This window comes from Saimiri boliviensis, chromosome 19 (genome assembly GCF_048565385.1).
Source record: "Saimiri boliviensis isolate mSaiBol1 chromosome 19, mSaiBol1.pri, whole genome shotgun sequence".
Lineage (NCBI taxonomy): Eukaryota > Metazoa > Chordata > Mammalia > Primates > Cebidae > Saimiri > Saimiri boliviensis.
Genome location: NC_133467.1, coordinates 24,952,501 through 24,971,325, shown reverse-complemented (window position 1 = coordinate 24,971,325; position 18,825 = coordinate 24,952,501). Strand labels below are relative to the sequence as shown.

The 18,825-nt window shown below is 39.1% G+C and overlaps 1 protein-coding gene across 11 annotated transcripts in view; it reads left to right on the top strand.

The window, feature by feature from the left end:
• DCAF6 (DDB1 and CUL4 associated factor 6) overlaps nt 1-18,825 on the top strand; it is a 143,343-nt gene that overhangs the window by 27,434 nt on the left and 97,084 nt on the right. For all 11 annotated transcript variants that reach the window (XM_039480647.2, XM_039480645.2, XM_039480644.2 and 8 more), the window contains exons 3-4: nt 1,554-1,646; nt 9,829-10,014. Coding sequence is in view for 7 of the 11 variants with exons in the window: in XM_003928092.4 (XP_003928141.2) it covers nt 1,554-1,646; nt 9,829-10,014 (279 nt within the window). In the remaining 4 variants the exon portion in view is untranslated. The remainder of the gene's footprint in view (nt 1-1,553; nt 1,647-9,828; nt 10,015-18,825) is intronic.

Below are 18,825 nucleotides of genomic sequence, written 5' to 3'. Positions count from 1 at the left end.
ATTGTATTTTTGCCTTTTAGTATGGCTTGTAATTTTTCTTAAAACTGGACATGAAATACTGATTAAAAGTAATGGCATAAATAGGTCCTTAGGAATTTACTGGCAAAATGTAGGAGGTGTAGGAGGAAAGGAAGTGTTCTACAGGCCTATGATTACGTCTCTGTCTCTTAAAGAGCCTATATTTCTGAACTGTGGACTTCACAAGGGATTATCAGAACCTTCCTACTCCCTTAAGGTGGAACAGGTAGCTTAGGCTGGAGTTACGTGTTTTCCTTCCCCAATGTGGAAGGCTTGCATTGGCTATTTCTCTTTGCTAGGTCAGTTAGGCTCTGATAAAACCTCAGTAGGTAGGCTGTGGTTAAATAGCTTTTCTTGAGGGCAGATCTTGTTAAGAAGGGCAGAGTACTCCAGTATATTCAAAATGGTTTCTGTTTCCCTCCCTCTGGTGGATGCACAAGGCAATTTTAATCTGAAATTAACTGTGAAAATCTGGTTGAGCCCTGAGGTTAAAATCAAATCACAAAAACACCCTCCATGCTGTAGCCCCTGGCCCATGACCGGGTTTCTTGGAGTATTTTGTTTGTTTGCTTTTTTTTTGAGATGGAGTCTTACTTTGTCGCCCAGGTGGGAGTGCAGTGGCACAATCTTGGCTCACTGCAACCTCTGCCTTTTGGATTCAAGCAATTATCCTGTCTTAGCCTCCTGGGTAGCTGGGACTATAGGTGCATGCCACCACGCCTGGCTAATTTTTAGAGACAGGGTTTCACCATATTGGTCAGGCTGGTCTCGAACTTCTGACCTTAGGTGATCCACCCGCCTCAGCCTTCAAAAGTGCTGAGATTACAGGCATGAGCCACTGTGCCGAGCCTTCCCTGGAGTTTTTAACAGTCAGACTTGTGCTTTCTGAACCTCCAGCAGTTCATAAATTATCATTCAGATTTTCCTCTCCGTCCCTGTTTCTCACAGAGGTTTCTGCTCATGAGTCTGTGCTCCAGTAAGCCAAGACTCCTTGTGTTCACCTGTTCATCTCTCCAATCTATGGGGTAGCATTTTGTTCTGTAACCTTACCTCTCTGAAGGATCCAAGATCAGTTACTGATTGTATAGTCTGTTAACTTTTTATTTGTTGTTATAATGGAGTGGCAACTGCTAAGCTTCTTACATGTGGAATTGGAAACTGGAAGCTTGTTTCTGAAATACATAACTGTTAAATCAAGTTTGTCCAACACAAGGCCATGGGCTGCATGTGGCCCAGAACAGCTTCAAATATGGCCCACACAAATTCATACACTTTCTTTAAACATTATGAGATTTTTTTGGAAATTTTTTTTAGCTCATCAGCTGTCATTAGTGTTAGTGTATTTTATGTGTGGCCTGTTAGAATTCTTCTTCTTCCACTGTGGCCCATTGAAACCAAAAGATTAAATACCCCTGTGTTAAATACTTTTTAACATATAACCTCATTAATGGTATAAGTTTTGTACCACCAGGTGAATGGAAGATGGCATATTTTCTTTTATGTCCAGTTTGCTTATGTTTCTTTTTTCTTTTTAGGTTAATACAATCTGCTGGAATGACACTGGAGAATATATTTTATCTGGCTCAGATGACACCAAATTAGTAATTAGTAATCCTTACAGCAGAAAGGTAAAGTAGTTTAAAAACTCTGTAATTTAATGAGAGAAAAAAATGAAGAAAGCAGAAATGAAGAAATTGTAAACAATTATAGAATGGGTATTTATAATAGAATATCCTCCTTATTTTGCTGAAGTTAATTGTATAACTTAGAGGGTCTTAGGTATATGTGGGTCTCTTAGACTCCCAGGAAAATAGAAGATTTTATTCAGCCTTAGGCTCTAGAAAATTTTAAATATACTTTATTTAAGTGGATAGTAATTGGTACAAGTGACATTATTTCATTAACATTGTTTGGGGGGAAATGTGCCATATATAAAGTATGAGTTAATGAAAAAATTACTTTTTTGTGTAACCTTAATATATTATCTTAACGTTCTAAAAAGTTATTTATTTTAATGTTAAGAATAGTGTGGATAAAGCTGCCAACTTTAGTCATGGTTTCATTTTCTTAAAAATTTGAAATTTTGTCTTTTAGTAAATTTAGTTGCATTTAAAACGTTTAAAGACACAAACAGCCAAATGACTGTTGTGTGAATAGTTCTTGAGGTATAGAGAAGATTAAAAGTGGTTTTTAACGAAGAAAAAATACCAGAAGCTAATAAACTCCCTCACTAGAAGGCAAGAGCTCGCTGAAGTAACTTTAATTACTGTTTCAAATAACAGTCCGTTATATCCACAGAATGTTTCCTTTACAAGGATGGTTTCAGGGAAATTCAGTACTGAATGATAACACTATAAACAGCTGACTGATTGTAATAAAAGAAAGTGTGTGATGTCCTTTGTACTTGATATACCAGTCAAATGAGAAACCTTCTGTTTTAGAAATATGGCTGAATAGTTATTTTAAAATTTGTAAGATCCTAACACATCATTTAACGTTCAGTTAAGAATAGGAATATGTATATTTCCTAGCTGCCTCCCAATTCAAATGATACATTTTTCTTGCTTGTCTTAAATTTCCTTTTTTTTTTTTTTTTTTTGGCAGGGTCTCACCTCTCACCTTGTTACCCAGTCTGGAGTGCAGTGGTGCGATCTCTGCTCACTGCAACCTCCGCCTCCTGGGCTCAAGCAATTCTCCTGTGTCAGCCTCCCCCGAAGCTGGGATTACAAGCATGCGCCACCATGCCCAGCTAATTTTTGTATTTTTGGTAGAGACAGGGTTTTACCATGTTGGCCAGGCTGGTCTTGAACTCCTGACCTCAAGTGATCTGCCTGTCTCAACCTCCCAAAGTTCTGGGATTACAGGCTTCAGCCACCACACCTGACCCAAATTTTCTATATCTTAAGTCTTTTAACATCTATTCTTTTAATACTAATTCCAAAAATATACTCTAGCTTTAAAAGAACTTTTTATCTTTTGCGGTAGGAGCAACTGTGTACTGTTGATTCTATCAGTCAGGGTCTAGTCAGAGAAACCACACAGTAATTTCAATAGGGAAAATGTAATAGAATTACTACCTATGCCAGGAGACTGGAGTAATAAAGGCTTGGCTACTAAAAAGTAAAGAGGACTCTATAAAATACAGGAATAACAGATAATATGAACTGCTGCTAACCCTGGGACTGAGATAAAGCACCCAAAGGAAGAGACCCCCCCCCACCCACTGCTGAGATTTAGACCTTATTGAAGAGGGTGTCAGGGCTCACTGGATGGCGAGGAAGTCTCTGATGCCATGCTAGTGGAACTTGTTGGGAATTCCCCTCTGGAACTTGCTGGAATACCTCTCTCTAGGGCACTGAGAAAGACTTTTTAAGGAGAGGTGTCTCATCAGAGGTAGTGTGCTACAGAATGTCTGGGGATGGGGGAAATGATGAGGCAGGAGAAGCTGCTGGGTGTTGCACTGTTCATTCAGTAGGTGGGCCCTGGTGAAGCTGATTGCAGGACTCTGGTGCTATGGTGCTGGGGAAACTGCCCACACTGGAAGACCTTAACACTGGAGAACCTGTACATGGTTGCAGGAGTCTGCTGAAGGAAACCCATTAGAGATAGGAAGCAAACTCCTTTTTCCTGCATTATCCTTTCAGTGCTTTTTACTGACAAAGCTTAACATTATGCTACTGGCAAAGGAAAAATATTTAAAGGACTCAGCTCCATTGCATAGTATATAAAAGTGAAGGATAAATTAGGAACTGAGAGGAGATAATTTGGTAAGTGACACAATAATCTTACCTCTATCTGCTTTTTGGTATTATTGCAATGTGAAATTTACTTCATTAATATTTAGATCTTTGAATGAAGAACAATTCCATGAAAATTTTTAAGTTACTTTATGATTACTCTAATGACATATATAGATTTATATGTTGGGTTTGTACCATTCTGATCAAGTTATTTAAACTTTCCTTAGCCCTTTTCTTCATATATTAAGAGAGTCTTAATGTCTAAAGTACTTTCGAATATTAATATTTTATATTTGTTTCTAAAAATATTTTAAAATATTTTTGTTTATTAATTTAGGTTATATAGTGATGTATGAATGGGCCTGGCTGGCTGTTTGAAGCTGGATCTTACAGGTTATGATTTATTCTTTTAGGCTTACAGAATCTAATCTTCAGCCTTGTAGTTTAAGAAACTGGATTTGTAACAGTTTGCAAACATTGGCTAGGTTCTAGTGAAATGCTTCATTACTACAGTTTAGTAAGCTGGGATAACATACTGAGTTTTAATTAGGATTATGTTTTGATTTTCACAGGCTCTTAGCTTCTGAGTTCATATATAGAGGAAGTATACAAGTAATTTTTTTTTTTTTAGATGTAGTCTCACTCTGTCACCCAGGCTGGAGTGCAATGACATGGTCTTAGCTCCCTGCAACCTCTGCCTCCCAGGTTCAAGCGATTCTCCTGCTTCAACCTCCCGAGTAGCTGGGAATACAGGCATGCGCCACCATGCCCAGCTAATTTTAGTATTGTTAGTAGAGACAGAGTTTCACTATGCTGGTCAGGGTGATCTTGAACTCCTGACCTTGTGATCTGGCTGCCTGGGCCTACCAGAGTGCTGGGATTGCAGGCGTGAGCCACCGCGCCTGGCACAACTATTTTTATGTCAGTGAAAACATGGTATTGGCAGTCCAAAGTCTTATTTAAAATTTTCAGTCTTACAGAATAAATTGTTTGTGTATTTCTTGTTTTTCCACATTTAAACAATAAGATATTTAAATAAGTGACTATCATCTATCAGCTGAAAAAGAAGTTCATATCGAGGCTGTCTTTAATAGGTCATAGTTTTATTTAAGTAAGTTTTACTTAATTGCCGTGGCTTAGCAAAAAAAGCTTGATGTTTTCAATTCTTACTTCTCGGAGGTCAGTAATTACTAGGATAACCCTTTTCTTTTTCTTTTTTTTTTTTTTTGAGACAGTTTTGCTATGTTGCCCAGGCTGGAGTGCAATGGTGTGATCTTGGCTCACTGCATCCTCTGCCTCCCTTGTTCAAGCCATTCTCCTGCCGCAGCCTCCCGAATAGCTGGGATTATAGGCCCATGCCACCACGGCCAGCTAATTTTTGTATTTTTAGTAGAGATGGGGTTTCACCATGTTGATCAGGCTGGTCTCAAACTCCTAACCTTGTATTCCACCCACCTCTGCCTCCCAAAGTTCTGGGATTACAGGCATGAGCCACTGTGCCCCAGCCTTCCTTTTCTTTTTTATTATTCTTTTTTGAGACAAAGTCTTGCTCTGTTGCCCAGGCTGGAGTGCAGTGGTACAGTCTCAGCCCGCTGGAAACTCTGCTTCGCAGATTCAAGAGATTCTCCTGCCTCAGCCTTCTGAGTAGCTGAGACTACAAGTGTGTGCCACCACACCCAGCTAGTTTTTGTATAATTTGTAGAGAGGGTGTTTCATTATGTTGGCCAGCTTGGAACCCTTGAGCTGAAGTGATCCACCTGTCTTGGCTTACCAAAGTGCTGGGATTACAGGCGTGAACTATCACGCCCAGCCCTCTTTTCTTATAATAAAGAAAATTTCCTGGAATAATGTATATGTAGAATGCTTTTTGATTATCACTATTCAGAATTTAACTCTTAAACATTATACAAAATAATCACTTGGGTACCAAAGGAATGATTCTTAAAAGACCTGTTTCTCTTTTAATTGCTTGCCTTTTAAAGAAATGATAATCCCTTTGATGTATGATTTCCTTTAGAATATCTATATTTGGGCCAGGTGCAGTGGCTCACACCTGTAATCCCAGCACGTTGGGAGGCCGAGGCGGGCAGATCACGAGGTCAGGAGATTGAGACCATCCTGGCCAACACAGTGAAACGCTCTCTGTACTAAAAATATAAAAATCAGCTGGGCTCAGGCAGCCACCTATAATCCAAGCTACTTGGGAGGCCAAGGCAGGAGAATCACTTGAACCAGGGAGGCAGAGGTTGTAGTGAGCCGAGATCACACCACTACACTCCAGCCTGGAACAGAGTGAGACTCCATCTAAAAAAAAAAAAAAGAATATGTATATTTGAAAAAGTGACTACACTTTCTCATTTCCAGCTTGAGAAATGATTAGTCAGATTTTCTTCTTAAAGATTATAATCATAGGCCAAGCATATGGCTCACACTTATAATCTGGGTTTTAATTAGGAGGCCTAAGGTGGGAAGATTGCTTAAGGCCAGGAGTTAAAGACCAGCCTGGGAAATGTAATGAGGCTCTGTCTCTACAAAAAAATTTTAAAATTAGCTGCACGTGGTGGCACATGCCTGTAGTCCCCATTACTTGGGTGGCAGAGGCAGGAGGATCACTTGAGCCTAGGAGTTCAAGGCTGCAGTGAGCTGGGATTCCACCACTGCACTTCAAGTCTGGATGACAAAGCAAGAGTTCGTATCTAATCTGACATATATACGTGTGTGTGTGTGTGTGTGTGTGTGTGTGATGTAATTATTATAATAAGCCTTTATAGGGCTTTTTTTTTTTTTTAACACTAATGATTCATTATGTAGGAGAAAAAGCTCTTTGCTCATGAGTCAAATATTACCTGTTTATATAGCTGGATTATTTTTAGGTCCTATGATTTTGTGGGCTAATAAATTTATTGCAAATAAGGGTTTTGAAACATTATTTTTTTATAGATTTAAGAGACTGGAGATATTCCTTATTAGTGCAATTATATTTTAATTACATATAGCATAGAGGCTCCACATCATAATACTGGGGGGTTGCATTAGGGTACCCCATTATGGCATAGGTGAAAGAGAAGAAAGCCCAGAGATGGTCTTGCAATATCTTTTGTAAAATAAATCCCAAGTGTATAGTGTATACATGATTCTTGATTTGGCCTCAACCTGCTACTTGTAGTCCTCAGAGCTTAAAATGTTTTCATTACTGTATGCTTTTTCTTATACTCTTCTTTCTTTGTGAGATGACCTGCTTTCTCAGGTATCTCTCATCTACTTGGTAAATGTAAAACTCATCTTTCAAGTCTCGGCTCTTTTTTGTGATATTTCTCTTGCTTTCCTAGACACACGTAGCTACTTCTTCCTCTGTTTTTGTCTTATGGATAACTATATTATTATATTTTATTATATTTGTTTTCATGTTGTACTTAGACAACAACTTATTTGAGATAATGACAATTTCCTTTTTCTTTTTGTATCCTTAACACTTAACAAATTATTTATTTACCCGTTGTATAGTTGGAGCCCAATAAATCTTAGTAAAAGAAGTGTAAGGCCGGGCACGGTGGCTCACGCCTGTAATTCCAGCACTTTGGGAGGCCGAGGTGGGTGGATCACGAGGTCAAGAGATTGAGACCATCCTGGTCAACATGGTGAAACCCTTTCTCTACTAAAAATACAAAAATTAGCTGGGCATGGTGGCGCACGCCTGTAGTCCCAGCTACTCGGGAGGCTGAGGCAGGAGAATTGCTTGAACCCAGGAGGTGGAGGTTGTGGTGAGCTGAGATTGCCCCATTGCACTCCAGCCTGGGTAACAAGAGCAAAACTCAGTCTCAAAAAAAAAAAAAGGAAGTATATAAATTTGTGCATTTGATACCTCAGACAGGGTTGTGGGTCAGGATTGAAGGGGGAGATTTTTAACAAAGGATTAAAAAACTATCCTCTACTATCTGAATACATTTGGACCAAACTTCAGGTTTTGGGAGTGTTGTATGTGACATGATAAAGAAGGAAAGAGATTCCAACTTGGCCAGCTATTTAATCAAAATAACCTGGTAATCAGCAGAGTGATAGATGTTACAACTACACCACCTTAACATTTAGTAATCATTGCAGTTATCAATATGTTATTTTCATCTCAGATTAAGTTACTCTGGCAATTATACCTCTCTAGGACATTATCCTTAGGGTATTTTCAGATACCATAATGCATTGATCCAAGCAAGGAAAGCACAACTAAGAAGATAGCAATAAAAGAAATTATTATTATTATTATTATTTTTGAAACCGAGTCTTGCCCTGTCACCCAGGCTGGAGTCCAGTGGCACATTCTTAGCTCACTACAGCCTCCACTTCCTGGGTTCAAGTGATTCTCCTGCCTCAGCCTCCCAAGTAGAGACTACAGGCATGTGCCACCATGTCCAGCTAAGTTTCGTATTTTTAGTGGAGATGGGCTTTTGCAATGTTGGCCAGGCTGGTCTTGAACTCCTGACTTCAGGTGATCCGCCCTCCTTGGCCTCCCAAAGTGCTGAGATTACAAGGCATGAGACACCAGGCCTGGCCTAGCTATCAATGATTATAACTTCCTAGCTGGGCGCGGTGGCTAATGCCTGTAATCCCAGCACTTTGGGAGGCCCAGGTGGGCAAATCACAAGGTCAGTAGTTTGAGACCAGCCTGGCCAACACGGCGAAACCCTGTCTCTACTAGAAATACAAAAATTAGCCGGGCCTGGTGGCATGCACCAGTAATCCCAGACTTGGGAGGCTGAGGCAGGAGAATCGCTTGGACCCAGGAGGTGGAGGTTGCAGTGAGCCAAGTTTGTGCCGTTGCACTCCAGCTGGGCAACAATGTTTTATAATCTACCACCGATGTTATTCGCTCAAACTTTCCTAAATTTGTTCCATGAACCTTTCAAGCCAACTTAGTATTTGTGTTTTGACATACTTCTCTTTTTTCTTAGCACTTTACAAAAGCACAACAGATATTCCCCACTCACCTTGTACTCTATTATATATCTATCTATTATGGGGATATGCTGTAGTTTATTCAACCAGTCTCCTGTGTTTTGCTATTATAAATAACACAGTAAATAATCTTTTACATATTTTTTTTGGTCTTGTTGGAGGCATATCTTTGGGGTAAATTTCTAGAAATAGATTTGCCTAATCAAAGGGGAAGCACATATGTAGTTTTGTGAGATATTACTGCTAACTTCCCCTCCACTGGTATTACACCATTTAGTGTTCCTGCCAGCAGTGTTTAAAAACCTGTTTCTGCATAGTCTTGTTTGTAGAGTCTGTTGTCAGGCTCTTGAATTTTTGCCAATCTGTTAAGTGGGAATTGATATCTCAGTATAATTTCAATTTGCATTTCCCTTATCAATGATCCAAGTTGAGTATATACGTATTTTTTACTGTTTTTAAGGGTCATTTGTACATCTGCATATGTACTGTCTGCTTGGGTGCCTTGCCCATTAAAAAGAAAGTCAGGTCTTGTCCATTGTTTTTTCTCTCAACTTTAAAACACTAGGAAAATTAGTTTTTTATCTGCAATAAATTATGTAAATATTAAAATATTAATTTAAAACTTTATTAGTGTCAGTAATTATGGTCTTTTAAATATTATTATTTGGATGTAGGGACTTCTGCTGTGTCTTATCTGTACCATTTAATTACTTCGATTTTATGAAAATCATTAAAATTCCATTTGTTGTTATTTTGTCATGATGAAAAGGAATAACTTAATCATTTAGTGTACAGTAAATTTCAAAAGTCAAAGTAGTTCTTTCTTATTGAGATTTCATGAGTGAGTCACATAAACTAAATAAATGGAAATAGCTATATTTTATTTTCATGACACTATTCCTATTGATGGTACGCCATCTTAGTCACATCTCACAGGGAACAAAAAGGAAATATATGGGATTCTGATTTTTTAAAAATTATAATAGCTTTCAATCTAGTAGTAATCTTTCACTGAGATGAGAATGTTAATGAGACTATATTACTGACTATGATTATATTAAAAATGAATATTTCTAGGAAATAGTAAGTTACCATTAACCACTTTCTCTGTGTGTTTTAGGTTTTGACAACAATTCGTTCAGGGCACCGAGCAAACATATTTAGTGCAAAGTTCTTACCTTGCACAAATGATAAACAGATTGTATCCTGCTCTGGAGATGGAGTAATATTTTATACCAATGTTGAGCAAGATGCAGAAACCAACAGACAATGCCAATTTACGTGCCATTATGGAACTACCTATGAGGTATGGTATTATGATTATATGATATATATATATAAGAGTGTATATTTTTTATTAAGTGTACATGCATGTGTAGATGCATGTGTGTACATATACAGATGTGTGTGTATGCACATTTCATGTGTATAAGTTGACAATATCTAGGTGTCAGCAAAGAATTTGAGAAAATATATCTTGATAGGCTTGTGGGTAAAGTAAAGAAATAAGATGCAAGTAATAGTACTATAAGATGGGTTTGTAATTGCTTGAGCAACCATGCTCTAAGCAAACAGATGTTTACCTTTAAAGATGCTTTTGTTATTGTGCTGCATGACGCTGTACTAGGCTTTATCCTTTTAAACACTTAATCGCTGGCTTGTGTAAAGTCATTGCTAACATGCTTATCAAATTTTTGTATGGTAGAAGGGACTCTAGTGCAATAAACAAAAGAATCAGATTCCTAAAAGATATTAATGAGTTTAAGACCTGAGCTGAATTAAATAAGGAGGAATAAATTTAAGACTCAATTATAGTGCTTTATTTGGTTTAGAAAAAATGCTTACACAACTGAGTGCACTTTTGTTTTACTTGTGAGACAAAGTCACACTCTGTCACTCACGCTGGAGTGCAGTGGGCATGACCATGGCTCACTGCAGCCTCAACCTCCCAGGCTCAAGCACTCTTCCCACCTCAGCCTCCTGAGTAGCTGGGACTACAGGGGTATGCCGCCATGCCCAGCTAATTGAATTTTTTTTTCTTTTTTTTTTTTTGGTGGAGACAGGGTTTCACTATGTTGCGGGGGCTGGTCTCCAACTCCTGAGCTCATGCAGTCCTTCTGCTTTGGCCTCTCTTGGTGCTAAGGTTACAGATGTGAACCACTGGACCAGCCTACAGAGTACAAATATTTGCATGTTATTTCTTTGTATCAAATTATTGATCAAAGTTTCCCATTTTTGTGTTAAACTGGTATATTTTTGCCATCATTTGAATTCCAGTACTTTTATGTTTTCATGTTTTTGTGTGTACTTATATGAGTAATATATAACTAGATTTTGTTTTCTTAACCAATTTCACAGTTTCAGGGTTTTACTGGAGATTTTCGAATTTACATTTTTTTTTTTTAAGGAGTGAGGGTTTTAAAAATGCTTTATTTTTAATTTTTGTGAGTTGCGAATTTACATTTATTGTGAGTACTGATATATTTGGATTTATTTCTATCCTCTATTCTGTGTTTTCTCTTTTAAAAAAAAAACAAATTCCAATCTTTATTAACCCTCCTCTTTTTTTGAAAGTCTACCTTTTCAGGCCACATGTGGTGGCTTACACCTGTAATCCCAGCACTTTGGGAGGCTGAGGCAGGCAGATCACTTGAGGCCAGGAATTCAAGACCGGCCTGGCCAACATGGTGAAACTCTGTCTCTACTAAAAATACCAAAGTCAGCTGGGCATAGTGGCACACACCTGTAATCCCAGCTACTTGGGAGGCTGAGGCTGGAGAGTTGCTTGAACAACCCTGGAGGCAGAGGTTGCAATGAGCCAAGATTGCTCCACTGTACTGCAACCCGGGTGACAGAGTGAGACTCTTGTCTCAAAAATAAAAAATTAAAATAAAATCTACCTTTTGCATTACTGGAGTATTTTACTTTTTTACCCATTGTGTTTTTGTTTCTTGCTTGTAAGACATTCATATCTGTTATTCTGGAGATTACTGCAGCTACTTTCATAAGAATATTTAACAAAGCCAAATATCAGTAAATATTTCTACCCTTCTCTTGAATAAAGGAACTTAAACATACCTTGTTCAATTTTATATGATTATATTGCTCAGGATTTAGTAATGTCCTGTTTTTTCTCATGCATTAGATTTATCATTGTTTTACTGTTGGTGTTTGTGATTTACCTGCATATGTACTAATACCTTTGGCTTACCACTCCTTCTTCCCATCACAGATTTTCCATGTGGCATCATTTTGTACCTAAGGTACACCATTTAGCAGAGTTTTTGTTTTTGTTTTCGAGATAGAGTTTTGCTCTTGTTGTCCAGGCTGAAGTGCAAAGGTGCAGTCTTGGCTCACTGCAACTTCTGCCTCCTGGGTTCAAGCAGTTCTCCTGTCTCAGCCTCCCAAGTAGCTGGGATTACAGGTATGTGCTGCCTTGCCTGGGTAATTATATATATATATTTTTTAGAAATGGGGTTTCTTCATGTTAGTCAGGCTGGTCTTGAACCCCTGACCTCAGTTGATCCGCCCACCTCGGCTTCCCAAAGCGCTAGAATTACAGGTGGGAGCCACTACATTTAGCCCGCAGTTTTTCTTTAAATGAGAGTTTGTTGATAGAAAACAATTTCAGTTTCCTTTTCTTTCCTTCCTTCCTTTTTCTTTCCTTTGTGAAAAATATCTTTTTTTTTCAATGCCAGTTCTTCAAAGATAGTTTTGCTGGGTATGGACTTTATTTGATAGTATTTCAGATGATACTTCATTGTATTCTGACTTCCATTGTTGAAGTTACAAAGTTAGTTATCAGTCTAATTGTGGTTCTTCTATAGGTAACCTGTTTCTTTTCCTAGAATGCTTTTAATTTTGTTTTTCTTTCCTGGATTTTTTTTTCTTATTTTATATCACAATAGTGTATCTCGATGTGGATTGGTTTTATTTTTTATACTTGGGATTTATTGAAGTTCTTGATGTGAGCAATTAGCATCTTGAAAAATGTAGGAAATTTTAGTCAGTAGGTCTTTGGTTTACTGCTTCATTATTCTCTCAATTTTTTTTTTTAGTTGGGGAAAATTTTCATTAGCCTTATCAGACTTGCTTATTATACCTTATTCCATCCACTATTTAAAAATTTTAAAATTAAAGTACAAAACATATAGGAAGAGTACATAAATCCTAAGTATATGGCTTAGTGAATTATCACAAAGCAAATCTATTCATGAAACTACGACCTAGCACATTAAATATCTCAAAAGCTCCCTTTATCCTGAGTTCTAACACTCTGGATTTTTCTATTTTTCTAATATCCTTGTTTTTCTATTTTTGGATGTTATATAAATAGAAACATACTTTGTGGCTTTTTGTGTCTTTGCTGTTTTTGTATATGGCTTCTTTTGCTGAGCAAAATCTTACCTCATTTGTGAAATTCATCCATGTTGTTTGCAACTGTAATTTGCCCATTTTTATTGCTGTATAGTGTTCCATTATATAAATATACCATAATTGATTTATCTCATATGCTGATGGAAGTTTGGAGAGCATTCTTTTACATATCTTTCAGTACACAGATACATACATTTGTTTGGATGTATACTTAGTGGTAAAATTGCTGGGTCATAGAATATGTATTTGATTATTTTAGAGATAATGCCAAATAGCTTTCCAAAGTGTAGTAATGACTTAAATTTCCTCCAACTGCATCTAAGAGGTCCTCTTGCTTCTCATTTTTGCCATTAGTATTTTAATCTCTACTTTGGTGGATGTATAGTATCATCTTAGTTGGTTTCCATTTGCCTTTCTGTGCTGAGATTGCTGAGATTGAGCATCTCTTCAAGTTTTTTGGTTATTTGGATGTACTCTTGTGAAATGTGTAATCAAATCTCTTGTCTATTTTTTTCCGTTGGGTTGTTTGTCTTTGTTGTTGCTATGGATTTATAGGAATTTTTTTTTTTTGAAATATATGTATCTTCTGCACATGAGCCTGTCTTCCTATTCTGTGGTTGTATTTTCACTCTCCAAATGGTGGTGGGCGGGGGTGGGGGTGGTTGTTTGTTTTGAGAATTGGGTCTTAATTTCTCACCCAGGGTGGAGGGCAGTGGCATTATTATAGCTCCCTGCTGCCTCAAACTCTGGGTTCAAGGGATCCTCTTGCCTCTCAAGTAGCTGGGACTACAGGCATGTACTACCGCACCTGGGTAAATTTTTTTTTTTTTTTTTTTTTTTTTTTTGTAGAGATGGGGCTTTGCCATCTTGCCTAGGCTTGTTAGGACTCCTGGGCTCAAGCAATCCTCCTGCCTTGGCCTCTTTTTATTTTTATTTTTTTTTGAGACGGAGTTTCACTCTTATTACCCAGGCTGGAGTGCAATGGCACGATCTTGGCTCACCGCAACCTCCGCCTCCTGGGTTCAGGCAATTCTCCTGCCTCAGCCTCCTGAGTAGCTGGGATTACAGGCACGCGCCACCATGCCCAGCTAATTTTTTGTATTTTTAGTAGAGATGGGGTTTCACCATGTTGACCAGAATGGTCTCGATCTCTTGACCTCGTGATCCACCCGCCTCGGCCTCCCAAAGTGCTGGGATTACAGGCTTGAGCCACCGCGCCTGGCTCTGCCTTGGCCTCATAAAGTGCTGGGATTTCAACCTAAAATGGTCTCTTTCGATGAAGAAAAGTATTTAATGTTGTCTAATATATTGATCTGTTCCTTTATGATTAGTACCTTTTGCATCCTGATTAAGAAATCCTTTCCTATCCAAATGGTATGAAGATATTCTTCTACTTTCTTTTATAAATTTCATGATTTTGTCTTTAGCGTCTAGATCTATAATCCATCTGGATTTGACTTGTGTTATAGTATGACTTACTTCAACTTTTTTTTTTTAACTCCATATGAAATTTTTTGTGTTAACCTTTATTTATTTATTTAAGACAGAGTCTTGCTCTGTCACCCAGGCTGGAGTGCGATGGCAAGGTCTTGGCTTACTGCAACCTCCACCTCCTGGGTTCAAGTGATTCTCCTGCCTCAGCCTCCTCAGTAGCTGGGATTACAGGCACCTGCCGCCATGCCCAGCTAATTTTTGTATTTTTAGTAGAGATGGGGTTTTATCATGTTGACCAGGCTGATGTTGAACTCCTGACCTCGTGATTCACCCATCTTGGCCTCTCAAAGTGTTGGGATTACAGGTGTAAGCCACCGTGCCTGGCCAACATAAATTTTTTTTTTTTTTTTTTTTTTGAGACGGAGTTTCGCTCTTGTTACCCAGGCTGGAGTGCAATGGCGCGATCTCGACTCACCGCAACCTCCGCCTCCTGGGTTCAGGCAATTCTCCTGCCTCAGCCTCCTGAGTAGCTGGGATTACAGGCATGCGCCACCATGCCCAGCTAATTTTTTTTGTATTTTTAGTAGAGACGGGGTTTCACCATGTTGACCAGGATGGTCTCGATCTTTTGACCTTGTGATCCACCCGCCTCGGCCTCCCAAAGTGCTGGGATTACAGGCTTGAGCCACCGCGCCCGGCCATAAATTTATTTTTTAGAAGACTAAATCAAAATCCAAAGCAGCACACAAACAAAAGACAGGCCATTTTAACATGATAGACCCATTTACCCAAGATATTTTTTGCCAAATACATATACACACTTTAATCAGTATAGAATTTTTTTTTTTTTTTCAAAACTGATACTCTGCATCTATCAACAGCTTTCTTCCTTATCCTAGTCCCTGGCAGCCATCATTCTACTTTCTGTTTCTAAGAATTTGACTATTTTAGGCCAGGTAAGGTGGCTCACAGCAATAATCCCAGCACTTTGGGAGGCTGAGGTGGGCAGATCATGAGATCAGGAGTTCGAGACCAGCCTGGCCAACATAGTGAAACCCATCTTTTCTAAAAATACAAAAAATTAGCTGGGCGTGGTGGCAGGCACCTGTAATGCCAACTACTCAGCAGGCTGGGGCAGGAGAGTTGCTTGAACCCAGGAGGCAGAGGTTACAGAGAGCCGAGATCATGCTATTGCACTCCAGCCCAGGTGACAGTGCAAGACTCTGTCCCAAAAATAATAATAAAAAAAAAGAATTTGATGTTTTAGATACCTCGTGTAATTGTAATCATGCAGTATTTGATTTTGATGATTGACTTATTTCACTTAGCATGATCATATTGTAGCATGTGTCCAAATTTATTTCCTTTTTAAGGCAGAAGAATATTCCATTGTATGTATATGCCACATTTTCTTTATTCATTTATCTAGGCTTGGTGCAGTGGTTCATGCCTGTGATCTCAGCACCTTGGGAGGCCAAGGTGGGCAGATCACTTGAGGTTAGAAATTCAAGACTAGCCTGGACAATATGATGAAACCCCCACTCTATTAAAACTACAAAAATTAGCCAGGTATAGTGGCAGGTGCCTGTCACTACACCTGGAGGCTGAGGCAGGAGAACCACTTGAACCCGAGAGGTAGAGGATACAGTAAGCCAAGATCATGCCACTGCACTGCAGCCTGGGTGACAGAGCGAGACTCTGTCTCAAAATAAATAAACAGGCCAGGTGTGGTGGCTCACACCTGTAATCCCAACACTTTGGGAGGCCAAGGCGGGTGGATTCCGAAGTCAAGAGATGGAGACCATCCTGGCCAACATGGTGAAACCCTGTCTATACTAAAAATGCAAAAATAAGCTGGGTTTGGTGGCGCGTACCTGTAATCCCAGCTACTCAGGAGGCTGAGGCAGAATGGCTTGAACCCGGGAGTTGGAGGTTGCGGTGAGCTGAGATTGTGCACTATACTCCAGCCTGGTGACAGAGTGAGACTCTGTCAAATAAATAAATAAATAAATAATAAATCGAGTTATGGTTATTTAGATTGCTTCTACCCCTTGGCTCTTGTGAATAACACTGCAATGAACATGGGTGTGCAAATATCTCTTAGAGATCCCGTTTCCAGTTGTTTTGTATCTATACCCAGAAGTAGAGATTGGTGGATCATGTGGTAATTACATTTTTAAGTTTTTGAGGATCCTCCATACCATTTTCCATAGCAGCTCCACTGTTTTACATGCCTACTAGCTATGTGTAAAGGTGCCAGTTTCTCCATTTCCTTGCCAACACTTACTCCTTTTCTTAGTGGGTATTCCATTGGGCTTGAAATTTTATCTTACTGTGGTTGTGATTTGCATTTCCCCAAAGATTAATGAAGTTGAGCTTCTTTTCATATGTTTCTTGGCCATATGTGTATCTTTGGAGAAATCTCCTTTGCCTGTTTTTTTTTTTTTTAATCTCAGTTGGAGCCTCACTCTGTTGCTGAGGCTGGAGTGCAGTGGCTCGATCTTGGCTCAACCATACCCAGCTAATTTTTGTATTTTTAGTAGAGATGGGGTTTTGCCATGTTGGCCCGGTCTTGAGCTCCTGACTTCAGGTGATCCACTCACCTCGGCCTTCCAAAGTGCTAGGATTACAGGCGTGAGGCACTGTGCCCACCCCTTTGCCTATTTTTTAACTGTATTATTTTTTGTTGTTTAAAATAGAATTTCATTATATATTCTGAATATTAACTTTTCGTCAGATACATGGTTCACAAATATTTTCACCCATTTCATAGATTGCCTTTTTAACATGTTAAGTTAGATGTAGTTCTATTTGTCTTTTACTGCTTTGTTAACTGATTTTGTCATTATATCTAAGAAATCATTGGGAAATCCAATGTCATGAAGCTTTTCCCCCATGTTTCCTTCCTTCTTTCCCTCCTTTCTTTCTTCCTTTCCTCCTTTCCTTTCCTTTTTCTTTCTCTCTCTATTTCTTTCTTTCTCTCCCTCTACTCTTTCTTTCTCTCTCTCTCTCTTTCTCTCTTTCTTTCTCTCAAGACCCTGTTGCCCAGGCTGGAGTGCAGTGGCACAATCTCAGCTCACTGCAACCTCTGCCTCCCAGGTTCAAGCGATTGTCCTGTCTCAACCTCATGAGTAGCTGGGATTACAGGCACATGCCAGCTCGCCTGGGTAATTTTTTTTGTATTTTAATAGAGATGGGGTTTCACTGTGTTGTCCAGGCTGGTCTCAAACTCCTGAGCTCAGGCAATCTGCCCGGCTCAGCCTCCCAAAGTGTTGGGATTACAGGCATGAGCCACTGCTCCGGGCCTCCCCTGTGTTTTCTTCTAGGCATTTTGTACTTCAGATCTTATGTTTAGATCTTTAATCTATTTTGAATTAATTTTTGAATATGTAAGGTAAGGGCCCAACTTCATTCTTTTGGATGTAGATAACTAGTTTTTCCAATAGCTTTTTTCTTTATGCATTCATTTTTTTCCCTCAACTTCTATTTTAAATTCAAGGAGTACATGCACAGGTTTGTTTCCTAGGTATATTGCATGATGCTGAGGTTTGGGGTACAAATGATCTCATTACCCAGGTATTGAGCATAGTGCCCGGTAGTTAGTTTTTCACCCCTTCCTTCCCTTCCTGCCTCTCCACTCTACTAGTTCACAGTTTCTGTTGTTGCCATTTTTATGTTCACAAGTACCCAATGTGTAGTTCTTACTTATAAGTGAGAATATGTTATATTTGGTTTTCTGTTCCTGTGTTAATTTTGGTTAGGATAGTGCTTAGGATAATGGCCTCCAGCTACATCTTTGTTGCTGCAAAGGACATGATTTCATTGCTTTTTTTTGTGGCTGCATAGTGTTACATGTATATGTACCACATTTGCTTCATTCAGTCCACCGTTGGTGGTGATTCCATGTCTTTGTTATTGTGAATAGTACTCTGATGAACTGCATGTGTCTTTTTTGCAGAACAACTTTTTTGTTGTTGTTTTTTTTTTTGTTTGTTTGTTTTTTGAGACGGAGTTTCGCTCTTGTTACCCAGGCTGGAGTGCAATGTCGCAATCTCGGCTCACCGCAACCTCCGCCTCCTGGGTTCAGGCAATTCTCCTGCCTCAGCCTCCTGAGTAGCTGGGATTACAGGCACGCGCCACCACGCCCAGCTAATTTTTGGTATTTTTAGTAGAGACGGGGTTTCACCAAGTTGACCAGGATGGTCTCGATCTCTCGACCTCATGACCCACCCGCCTCAGCCTCCCAAAGTGCTGGGATTACAGGCTTGAGCCACAGCGCCAGGCTAATTTTTTTTTTTTTTAATTT